The sequence below is a fragment of the Oncorhynchus gorbuscha genome, linkage group LG04 (genome assembly GCF_021184085.1).
Source record: "Oncorhynchus gorbuscha isolate QuinsamMale2020 ecotype Even-year linkage group LG04, OgorEven_v1.0, whole genome shotgun sequence".
NCBI classification, from domain to species: Eukaryota; Metazoa; Chordata; class Actinopteri; order Salmoniformes; family Salmonidae; genus Oncorhynchus; species Oncorhynchus gorbuscha.
The window spans coordinates 57,757,591-57,770,232 of NC_060176.1; the positions used below are offsets into that span (position 1 = coordinate 57,757,591).

Sequence of the window (12,642 nt, forward strand, 5' to 3'; positions counted from 1 at the left end):
TGTAGCACAGATTCAGTTTTCCCAGCTTTATTGACCCATTTTATTGTCAGGCTCTAAACATTTGACTTTCTAGGAAATTGATTATTGAGCAGTCTTGTTACTGTAATATCCTGTTCGTATTCAGTGGGTCGGAGCAATACTGCACAATGTCAGAGATATAAATTAAATGCCCTTGCATTTACAGGGTTCTCTTCTCAAAAACTCTGGACTATACCATTTTTTACATTGAAACTCAAGAGGAGAAATGAATTGAAAGTGCATTGAATACTGGGGTTGGGATGAAGACTAGATTGGGTTTGGGATAAAGACTAGACTGGGGTTGGGATGATGACGACTGGGGTTGGGATGATGAGATCTCCTCTATACCATGTTTCTTGTAGGATGACAATGTCTGTATTTCCAATTTCTTTGATAAAGTCTGGGTTCCTGCTCTTTAGGCCAAAGGCAGATGACCTCAGACCTTGTATATTCCAGGTTGAGATAGCCAGTCAGTAAACAGAGATGTAGCTGGTGTTTTCCTCTTGCACGTGTCACGTGTCTATAGCTTTTAGCCCAGTTAGCATGATAGGAGACCTACGGTATGAGCTGAACCAATCAGAGGCAGAAGGTACATCTCTGACCGTATCAGTGACAGGGACACACACACACACACACACACACACACACACACACACACACACACACACACACACACACACACACACACACACACACACACACACAAACAGGGTCACTCAGAGGAAATATTTCCCCTCCCAATGCTAGTTTGAATAAGCATGTTTCCCAAATCCCAACCACAGATCAGACATCACATTTGCAGTGTGCAAAGATTATTTACAGAATGCAGTCAGTTATCAAGTGATCAACAGACTGGAATCCAGTTTAAAGTAGGGATTATGAAATACTTTAGGGTTGATGTTAACTTGGACGATTACCTTGGTCTTGTCTGATGCCAGATGCAGTGGGAAGGTCCTTGTACAGTATTGAAGGCTGTGTGTTACTGTATGTCAGAGGTTTGAATTGAATGTCTGTGTTTCTGTGTTTTCAGGTTGGGAGATGTGTGAAGGTGTGTGAGGGACGGCCATGGGATTGGAGAGACTGTGGCTTCTGGGTGTCACCACTGTTGTTGCCCTCTGTCTGCTGTGTAAGTATCATACTGTACATCTGGGAAGATTTGCTATGCTCATCACATTTTTATTGGTTTCTCTCCTTACACCTGCCTAGCTACCCAAGTAATTCACTTCATACATTTCTATTACAATGGTACAACACTGTAGTTCAATTATACACCGTAAAAATGTATCATGTAAAATGTACCTCTAGAGAAAACCTCTCATCCAATTCACTATCAGAGAAACCCTCTCATCCAATTAATTATCAGAGAAACCCTCTCATCCAATTCATTATCTTCCGTTTCTGTATCTCTGCATCCTTTTCTACCCTTAACTACCAATGTATTTTACTCTGTAGTTTATACCACTCTCTTTAGATTCATTGTTCACATAGCCCTTGACTCTCATGTACTGGCCAGTGGAATTTTCTGAATTTACTCCCTATAACATATGATTCACAGCCTCATACGGATAAATCTCTGACATCTGCCACTATGTACACATGGCCTGGATTGGGGAAAGTGATGAGGAGGGGGTCTGGGGGTCTAGACACAAGTGTGTACAAGGGAATGGGGTGAAATCCTACTCTAAAAATCTACGGGTGCGGATTAAGATCAGTCTGGGATTTATACTGGCCCCGTCCCAAAGGCACGCTTCTAGGGGGAGGGGAGTTTTGTGGAGCGCAAGCCATGTGTGGACCCCAGGGGGTGGCGGAGTGGGAGGGAGCGGTGAGGGGCCGGCTGCCCTGCCCTCTATCAGGGAGTGTCCCCCCTTTGAGATTAGTGCTTAATCACTAGGCCAGACGAGGTACAGAGACAACACAACACTGCCAGGCTCTCAGGCTCTGGCTCATGTGTCGTTAATGGAATTGAAACATGTTTAAAGAGTTGCAGTCCAGCGGTCTTGTCCCCAAATGGTGTGTCATTGTTTTACATGGCCCCTGTATGTCTGTTTTAAACTAAGCATACTCTAGAGATTAACACAGTCATTGGAAATATGCAGGCTGACATCCAATATTTATGCTATCTACTCTAATCTCTTATCCTTTACTGCATGTTCGTTTCTCAATGTCCTTCCAGTTTTTTTCCATCCTTGCCTTTTGGGTTTAGCCTTGTTTCTTGTTTCTTGTTTCTTGTCCTCCCCTTCCCTCTCATAAAGGAGCCAAGCTGTTGCTGGCTGCTAAACAATTTTATCATCGGTTCTCGGCCCTGCAAAATATCATGTGAATATTTACTCAATATCTTCAGAACCAGAAATTCCACAGAATGCATTTTGGAGAAAACTCAGCATGTATCTGGCTCTGCATGAGACTCAAACCTATGTGGAACAGATCCACATGTGGATCTTGACTGTTGACTCTTCAGGCATCAACATGTTTTACTGCCGATTCACCAGTCATGCTCAGCCTACCACCATTGTATTATTGCAACCTATGTGCTTTCTCCTCAGGTACGTCCCAGGGTGTGGGGGCGGTGGTACGAGCCAGGGTTGGGGGGACTGCAGAGCTAGGTTGCAGTCTTAACCCCCTTTCTACAGGAGTAACCACCCCAAACTTGTTCCCACTGCACGTGGTGGAGTGGGTTCGTCTGGGTTACAATGTTCCCATCCTCATCAAATTCGGAGTGTACGCACCACGTGTGCATCCCCACTACAAGGGTGAGTCCTCTTGTTCCCGATCTATGTCTTATCACTGCTTCTTTCAAATTACACAATGCATAGAAAAATACACTGTGGCAATTGCAGTTATACAACATGGCTGAACATTTGAACCTTTTGGGTCTCACTTTGAGTCCTGGTGCAATTGAATCTTTTGTCCTGCTGGTTTATTGGGAGCCATTTGCCTGCATACAACACCCCAGTGCAGTCTCTACATTCCTCAGTGTATCGTATGGGAGAAGGACAAAGGAGAGTTTAACCTCAAGACAAGGACCTGAAAAATACGCATTTCTCTGATTATATCTGAAGAGATTCTGTGCAACAAGGTCACATTGTCTTAAAACAACTTTCAATTACCTTCCTTTGAGCCTTTCTTTCCCCTCACTAGTAGCTGGCTGGGAATGTGATTTAAGTACAGCTGTTTTGTTTTGAGTGGGGGTGGGGAAGTCGAAGGGGGCTACAATGGTATTTATGAATGCTGGGGGGTTTAGTGGTGAGAATACCCCAAATAGGTAATCCACCCAAACAAGAGCCCTGTAATTACACTGTGTGTCTGGGTGTGTGGTAGGGCCTCCATAGTACCGGGGCGGGGACAGGGGCAGGGGACTGGGGCAGGGCTTGGGTGAGGACGTAAATATGTTAATGGGTCAGTCAGGGAGGTGGGATGACAGACGGGGCTGTGTGTGGGTGTGTGCACATGTATGTATGTATGTTTGTGTGTTTTTGTGTGTGCATGCATATGTGTGTGAGTGCAGGGGGGGGGGGGTAAAAAAAGTAAGGTTGAATTGAGACAGGCTTGGTTGGGGTGGGGGCTGGTGGTCTGGTGACCCAGTGAAGAGGTTGCTTTGCTGTATGGAGAATGAATGAAGTATATGGAATAATATAGTTTTCTTAACTAGAGTACCATAATCCAGTCATTGTCTCTCAGAGAACAAAAGACAAAGGTCTATATCACATCCATCCCTTCCTCTGACGGAGCCCACGCCAGTACTTGTGCCTCCAAAATCCCATATTCTCTCATTGAGGTCACTGAACCTGGCAGGAAGCCTTTCAAGTCCACCTACAGTTGGTTTTCACGTAAAAACAATCAGTAGATGATTTCAGCTATCACACTAAAGATCAAATGGACCCTGGCGTGCACTGGACACCGACCAGGCTCTGACAATACAGGAATGGCCGGAAGAGCACTAACCAACAGATGTCTGGCCGTCTTTCTGACCCACCCATAAACCCCAGTGTTATTGTTTTAAGGCAATCATGTGATGCAACATAACCCATAATTCATCACTGAGGCTATGGGGGTAAAAACAACAGAAAAGTAACAACAACAATCTAACGGTTTGTTAGAAATCAAAAAGGACTTGGTTTTGATGAGGGATATTCTCTCTCTCTCTGTGTCTGGGGTCTGCTTAACCCCTGTCTGCCTCATATCCTCTCAGCTCCCCTCCTTTTGGAGGCAGGTGGCAACATGTGAAGCGTATCAGCACTGTGGATCTAATGTATTCTACCATCAAATTAAAATGTATGGGGGATTTCAGATTGAACCACAGCCCCACCTCACTAGACAGTATGAAACACAACCACTTCCTGATCTTTGTCTCAAGCTGTCTATGCTCAGGGACTAACAAGCACAAAACCTTTTAGTAATATGAAGAAATGCCTAGCTTCTTTTCATCCTTATTAAGAGTTTATGAGACTGCTCTATCTCTCATGTACAATCTTGCACTGACGCCATCCGCCATTCTAATAGTGTCTCATGAAAGAATGAGAGGAAGCATTATCTTGGATGGGGGTATAATAAAGTAATACGTTTAATCTCTAATTGTTCAGATAGGATATCAAGTGTATTTCAGATTACAGTGAGTGCTTGAGGAGTGCTTGCTGTGTCTGTGTCTGTGCAACAGAGTAATGTCCTTCTGTTGACCCCATTAGAAGCCATTCGCTCTGAAACAGACAGATTACTTGTGCAGGCTGCTCTGCAAATCTTTTATTTCTGGAGAGAAACCATTTTGAAGGAGTCTGCCCAGTGCCACATCCTTCTTCCTCCATGTCTCTTTTCTAAACATGCCCTGGAGGGCTGAACATCAATCACCTGAGAACAAAGTGGAAGAGACAAATAAATAGTCACTGAAATACTGAAGTAGAGAGAACTCGGCTAGTGAAGTCTGTTGGAGTTGTGCTTTTTGAGGAAATGTGAGTCTCCATTCACTGGCCGCGCTGTCAGGGGCACTTGCTCTAAAAAGGGCAGATCAAATGTGTCCTCTCCACTGAAGTAAATGAGTGGAGACGGTGTGGAGGGCACACCCTCCTGGGGGTAGAACGACAGCGGCAAAATCCCGGACTCAGCCCAGCAGGCCCCCATCATTCTGTCTCAGTGTGAGCCGTGAACACCGGGGGAGTCATGGCCTTGTTTGGCCCTCATACAAATACACACATTAAAGAACCTCAAATAATGAGCCTTGTTCCTCCACCATCTTTTAATTGGAATTGACATTTTGCGTTGGTCAACAATGCCTTACTAAACATGACCCTATTCGACCAACTCAGCCAGGAGAGAGCCAAACAGAGAGGTGGCAGCTGAGGCTGACCCACATGATCCAGCAGCAATCTGTATTTCTACTAAAACTGGACCAGGGAGACGTTTGCCAAACAGTGACACAATATGAGAAGAATGCAGGCTAGACCCGTGGATCTCATGTTCTCCAGCTCTAAGTTACTCCATCAGGACAAAGGTTCTGTTACTTCATCTCACAGCGCTGTAGGTGTATCCCATGGGAATGAGATCAGGCCCAGTATTGTGCTGCTTGGGAGCTTTTGTGTGAAGTCCTTCTTTAAGCACTAGCACTGCCTGGGAGGTTCTACCTTATCCCAGACCTGTCCCAGACTTGGCTTGAGTTTCACCCAGGAGAAGAGAGGAGCTTTGGTTGAGCCAGGCCTCTGTTACCTACAGATATAGGATCTTAATCTGAGTTCATCTAAGTTTCTCACAGAAGGAAAATAATCATGCAGTAACAGGAAATGTGCATTTTTGTTTGGATTATAATTTTTTTAAATTAGGGGTTGATGCAGTTTTGGATAGGGAAAGTCAAGTCTGAAATGTTAAAGTGGAAAGTTTAAACCTTGAATACACTACAAATGTGCATTTCCTGCAACAATAGGATGATCAAATTAAGATACAACACCTGTACTGTCGGAAGAGTAGTTTACAAGGAGAGGGTTATAAATTGAAAGTATCAGAACTCAGGATAAGACCCAGATGCAGACAGCTAGAATCACAGATGTTTATTGACCAAACAAGGGGCAGGCAAAAGACAGGTCAAGGGCAGGCAGAGGTCCGTAATCCAGGGCAGAGTCAGTAAGGTACAGAACGGGATCAGAGCAGGCAGAGGTTCGTAATCGGGTCAGAGTCAGGCAGGTACAGAACGGCAGGCAGGCTCGGGGTCAGAGCAGGCAGAATGTCAGAACTGGGAATATTAGGAAACAGAAACTTGAGAAAACAGGAAGACAGGAAAGCACGCTGGTAAAACCTGACAAGACAAGACAAGTTTTCAACAAACAAACAGAGAACACAGGTATAAATGCACATGGGATAATCGGGTAGATGGGCCACACCTGGAATGGGGTGGAGACAAGCACAAAGACAGGTGAAACCCATCAGTGTGTGACAGGACCTCCTCTAGGAGCGCCACCTGGCGCCCTGCCTGGGCACATACTTGGTGGACCAGGGTGCCGGCGGTGGAACTCAGCAATGAGGGCTGAGTCCAGGATGTTCTTAGCAGGGACTTAGCACCTCTCCTCTGGGCAATAACCCTCCCAGTCAACCAGGTACTGGTATCCCCTGCCTCGAGGTCAAACACTCAGTAGGCGCCTCACCGTGTAAACCGGATGGTCGTCGATGAGATGGGGGAGAGGTGTGGACCTGGAAACACAAGATAAAGGACAGTGAGTCACAGGTTTTATCTTGGACACATGAAACGTAGGATGGATACGGAGGGTGTGGGGCAACAGAAGGCGAACAGCAGAGGGGCTAAGGATTTTAGAGTTGAGGAATGGGCCGATAAAACGGGGGGAAAGTTTACGGGACTCCACTCGGAGGGGCAGGTCCCGAGTGGAGAGCCATACTCTCTGCCCAAGCCTCTAGCGGGGAGCAGGGGTCCGGTGGCGATCGCTTGTTGCGATACCTGGATGTGGTCTTCAAAAGAGCAGCCCGGTACGGCGACAGAGGCGGATGAACATCTGGGCAGAGGGTATACTGAATTCCTCTTGCTCGGGGAAGAGCGGGGGCTGATATCCCAAGGAACACTCAAAGGGCGAAAGACCAGTGGCCAAGCAGGGAAGGGTGTTCCGGGCGTATTCAACCCACATGAGTTGCTGGCTCCAGGTGGTTGGGTTGGTGGAGACGAGGCAACAAAGGGCCGTCTCCAGGTCCTGATTGTCTTGTTAGATTGGGGGTTGAAACCAGAGAACAGGCTGGCCGACGACCCAATGAAGGAGCAAACGCCTTCTAGAACCGGGACGAGAACTGGGGACCCTGATCGGAGACCATGCCGCCCAGAAGTCCATGGATCCAGAAGATGTGCTGCACCATGAGCTGGGCCGTGTCCTTGGCTGAGGGTAACTTGGGAAGGGGAATAATATAGACGGCTTTAGGAAAACCTATCCACCACCGTCATGATAGTAGTGTTGCCGTCTGATGGGGGGAGCCCAATATATGGGATCAGGGGCGGTGAGGAACAGGGAGTGGTTGAAATAGGCCAGCCATATCTTGCTGCAGGGTCTTATTTTGTGCACACACCGTGCGGGCGGTGGCGAATGCGGAGACATCCGGCACCATGGAAGGCCACCAAAAGCGTTGTCGAACAAAAGCCAGGGTCTGACTGGAGCCTGGATGACAGGTCAGTCGAGAGGAATGCGCCCATTCCAGGATCGGGGAACGGCCAGAGTCCGGGACAAACATCTGGTTAGCCGGAACCCCTCCGGGTGAATAACAGGGCCCAACGAGCCTGCCGAGAGTTGAGTTGCTTGGTGGTGCGGAGATATTCCAGGTTCTTATGGTCCACCCACACTAAGAATGGGTGTTCTGCCCCTTTCAACCACTGCCTCCACTCCTCCAACGCCATCTTGACAGCAAGGAGTTTTCGATTTCCGACATCATAGATCCTCTCAGCAGGGGTAAGACGATGGGAGAGGAAAGCGCAGGTGTGCAGCTTTTGATCCTGGGCAGAACGCTGGGACTGTACGGCCCCAACTCTGACATCCGAGGTGTCGACCTCTGCTTGTGTAGCTAATGCTCCTTGCTTGAGTAAGATGGTCAGTGGCAAGAGTAAGTTCAAAAAGGCTAACCAACTGAGTTTGAACCACTGACCGTGGCTTATGGCATATGGTTTCACAATGAAAATGAATGATACTCATGAGTGCTGTCCTGTTTGCCAGAGGTGGAAACAAACTCAGGAGGCATTGGTTTGGAATATTTTGTGTGACCATTGTCTCTGGCCGGGCTGACTTTGTGAGGAAGATTGATGGCTGGAGTTGATAGGGGTGTCATCTCAGCTGAGTTTGGCTCATTCCGGTTTCTTTACCTGTGTTCAGAGTTTGGATTCCGAGGACGATATACTATCCCTGATTGGCGGGTTTTCAGAGTGTGAATCGGGTTACATCATTCCGGGGCAGCCTGAAGCCCCGGCTTTGGTTTCGGCGGGAGAGAGTGAACCATTGGTGGTGATGCGCTTTTGATGGTGTTTTTCTCACCCGCAGCGGAGTTCCTGAAGGTTTGGGTGAAGGTATTTACCTCTTGTCCCTGAAGTGTGGCTTACCCCTTTTTAAAGATTTTGCAGATGAGTGGGTACCTAACCATAAACATCAATGCCTTTCTTTAAAATCAATACACAGGTGTATATTTTTAAACCTGCATATTTAGTTAATATTGCCTGCTAACATGATTTTCCTATAACTAGGGAAATTGTGTCACTTCTCTTGTGTTCCGTGCAAGCAGTCAGGGTATATGCAGCATATGTGCAGCCGCCTTGGCTCATTGTGAACTGTGTGAAGTCAAATCAAATATATTTATATAGCCCTTCTTACATCAGCTGATATCTCAAAGTGCTGTACAGAAACCCAGCCTAAAACCCCAAACAGCAAGCAATGCAGGTGTAGAAGCAGGGTGGCTAGGAAAAACTCCCTAGAAAGGCCAAAACCTAGGAAGAAAACTAGAGAGGAACCAGGCTATGAGGGGTGGCCAGTCCTCTTCTGGCTGTGCCGGGTGGAGATTATAACAGAACATGGCCAAGATTTTCAAATGTTCATAAATGACCAGCATGGTCAAATAATAATAATCACAGTAGTTGTCGAGGGTGCAGCAAGTCAGCACCTAAGGAGTAAATGTCAGTTGGCTTTTCATAGCCGAACATTAGGAGTATCTCTACCGCTCCTGCTGTCTCTAGAGAGTTGAAAACAGCAGGTCTGGGACAGGTAGCACATCCGGTGAACAGGTCAGGATTCCATAGCTGCAGGCAGAACAGTTGAAACTGGAGCAGCAGCATGGCCAGGTGGACTGGGGACAGCAAGGAGTCCTCATGCCAGGTAGTCCTGAGGCATGGTCCTAGGTCTCAGTTCCTCCAAGAGAGAGAAAAAAATAGAGAAAGAGAGAATTAGAGAGAGCATAAATATATTCAAACAGGACACTGGATAAGACAGGAGAAGTACTCCAGATATAACAAACTGACCCTAGCCCCGACAGATAAACTACTGCAGCATAAATACTGGAGGCTGAGATTGTAGGGGTCAGGAGACACTGTGGCCTCGTCCGATGATACACCCGGGACAGAGCCAAACAGGAAGGATATAACCCCACCCACTTTGCCAAAGCACAGCCCCCACACCACTAGAGCGATATCTTCAACCACCAACTTACCATCCTGAGACAAGGCCGAGTATACCCCACAAAGATCTCCGCGACGGCAAAACCCAAGGGGGGGGCGCCTACCCAGACAGGAAGATCACATCAGTAACTCAACCCACTCAAGTGACACACCCCTCTTAGGGATGGCATGAAAGAGCATCAGTAAGCCAGTGACTCAGCCCCTGTAATAGGGTTAGAGGCAGACAATCCCAGTGGAGAGAGGGGAACCGACCAGGCAGAGACAGCAAGGGCGGTTCGTTCACCTTCACACTCCTGGGCCAGACTACACTCAATCATATGACCCACTGAAGAGATGAGTCTTCAGTAAAGACTTAAAGGTTGCGACCGAGTCTGCGTCTCTCACATGGGTAGGCAGACCATTCCATAAAAATGGAGCTCTATAGGAGAAAGCCCTGTCTCCAGCTGTTTGCTTAGAAATTCTAGGGACAATTAGGAGGCCTGCGTCTTGTGACCGTAGCGTACGTGTAGGTATGTACGGCAGGAAATTCATTCCTAACAAAGACCATAATTCATTTGCCAGAATTGTACATAATTATGACATATCATTGAAGGTTGTACAATGTAACAGCAATATTTAGACTTAGGGATGCCATCCGTTAGATAAAATACGAAACGGTTCTGTATTTCACTGAAACAATAAATGTTTTGTCGAAAATGATAGTTTCCGGATTCGACCATATTAATGATGATAGGCTCGTATTTCCGTGTGTTATGTTATAATTAAGTCTATGATTTGATATTTGATAGAGGAGTCTGACTGAGCGATGGTAGGCAGCAGCAGGCTCGTAAGCATTCATTCAAACAGCACTTTCATGCGTTTGCCAGCAGCTCTTCGCTGTGCTTCAAGCATTGAGTTGTTTATGACTTCAAGACTATTAACTCCCAATATTAGGCTGGTGTAACCGATGTGAAATGGCTAGCTAGTTAGCAGGGTGCGCGCTAATAGCATTTTAATCTGTGACTTCACTCGCTCTGAGAGCTTGAAGTAGTTGTTCCCCTTGCTCTGCAAGGACCGCGGCTTTTGTGGAGTGATGGGTAACAATACTTCGAGGGTGGCTATTGTCAATGTGTTCCTGGTTCAAGCCCAGTAGGCGAGGAGAGGGACGGAAGCTATACTGTTACACTGACAATACTAAAGTGCCTATAAGAACATTCAATAGTCAAAGGTATATGAAATACAAATGGTATAGAGAGAAATAGTCATATAATTCCTATAATAACTACAACCTAAAACTTCTTACCTGGGAATATTGAAGACTCATGTTTAATGGAGCCACCAGCTTTCATACTGTATGTTCTCATGTTCTGAGCAAGGAACTTAAACGTTAGCTTTTTTACATGGCACATATTGCACTTTTACTTTCTTCTCCAACACTTTGTTTTTGCATTATTTAAACCAAATTGAATATGTTTCATTATTTATTTGAGGCTAAATTGATTTTATTGATGTATTATATTCAGTCAAAATAAGTGTTCATTCAGTATTGTTGTAATTGTCATTATTACAAAACAAAATGTCCGATTAATCGGTATCGGCTTTTTTTGGTCCTCCAATAATCGATATCGGTATAGGCGTTGAACAATCATAATCGGTCGACCTCTAACTTAGACAATACCTTTGATGATACAGTGGTAGTAATACAAGTTTAGAACATTTACAGAAAATACAGAAATGCCAGTGGTGGGGGTGTTGCTGTTTATATTCAGAGCCACATTCCTGTAAAGATTAGAGAAGATCTCATGTTAAATACTGTTGAAGTAAATGGCTACAGGTTCACCTGCCTCACCTAAAGCCCATTCTTGTGGGAAGCTGCTATAGACCGGCAAGTGCTAACAGTCAGTATCTGGATAACATGTTTCAAATGACTGATAATATATGTGATATTGACAGAAAGGTATATTTTCTGGGTGATTTAAATATTGACTGGCTTTCATCAAGCTGCCCACTCAAGAAAAAGCTTCAAAAAGTTTAAAACTGTAACCAGTGCCAGCAACCTGGTTCAGGTTATCAGCCAACCTACCAGGGTAGTTACAAACAGCACAGGAATGAAATAATCAACATGAATTGATCACATTTACATTTACATTATATTTACATTACATTTAAGTCATTTAGCAGACGCTCTTATCCAGAGCGACTTACAAATTGGTGCATTCACCTTATGACATCCAGTGGAACAGTCACTTTACAATAGTGCATCTAAATCTTAAAGGGGGGGGGGAATACTTATCCTATCCTAGGTATTCCTTAAAGAGGTGGGGTTTCAGGTGTCTCCGGAAGGTGATGATTGACTCCGCTGTCCTGGCGTCGTGAGGGAGTTTGTTCCACCATTGGGGGGCCAGAGCAGCGAACAGTTTTGACTGGGCTGAGCGGGAGCTGTACTTCCTCAGTGGTAGGGAGGCGAGCAGGCCAGAGGTGGATGAACGCAGTGCCCTTGTTTGCGTGTAGGGCCTGATCAGAGCCTGGAGGTACTGAGGTGCCGTTCCCCTCACAGCTCCGTAGGCAAGCATCATGGTCTTGTAGCGGATGCGAGCTTCAACTGGAAGCCAGTGGAGAGAACGGAGGAGCGGGGTGACGTGAGAGAACTTGGGAAGGTTGAACACCAGACGGGCTGCGGCGTTCTGGATGAGTTGAAGGGGTTTAATGGCACAGGCAGGGAGCCCAGCCAACAGCGAGTTGCAGTAATCCAGACGGGAGATGACAACTGCCTGGATTAGGACCTGCGTCGCTTCCTGTGTGAGGCAGGGTCGTACTCTGCGGATGTTGTAGAGCATGAACCTACAGGAACGGGCCACCGCCTTGATGTTGGTTGAGAACGACAGGGTGTTGTCCAGGATACACACCAAGGTTCTTAGCGCTCTGGGAGGAGGACACAATGGAGTTGTCAACCGTGATGGCGAGATCATGGAACGGGCAGTCCTTCCCCGGGAGGAAGAGCAGCTCCGTCTTGCCGA

General features: G+C 46.4%; 1 protein-coding gene across 4 annotated transcripts in view; it reads left to right on the forward strand.

Moving 5' to 3' along the window:
* LOC124034353 (protein turtle homolog A-like) overlaps positions 1-12,642 on the forward strand; it is a 54,290-nt gene that overhangs the window by 11,374 nt on the left and 30,274 nt on the right. For all 4 annotated transcript variants that reach the window (XM_046347437.1, XM_046347438.1, XM_046347441.1 and 1 more), the window contains exons 2-3: positions 1,049-1,144; positions 2,562-2,768. In XM_046347437.1, coding sequence (XP_046203393.1) covers positions 1,084-1,144; positions 2,562-2,768 — 268 coding nt within the window. In that variant the 5' untranslated portion in view covers positions 1,049-1,083. The remainder of the gene's footprint in view (positions 1-1,048; positions 1,145-2,561; positions 2,769-12,642) is intronic.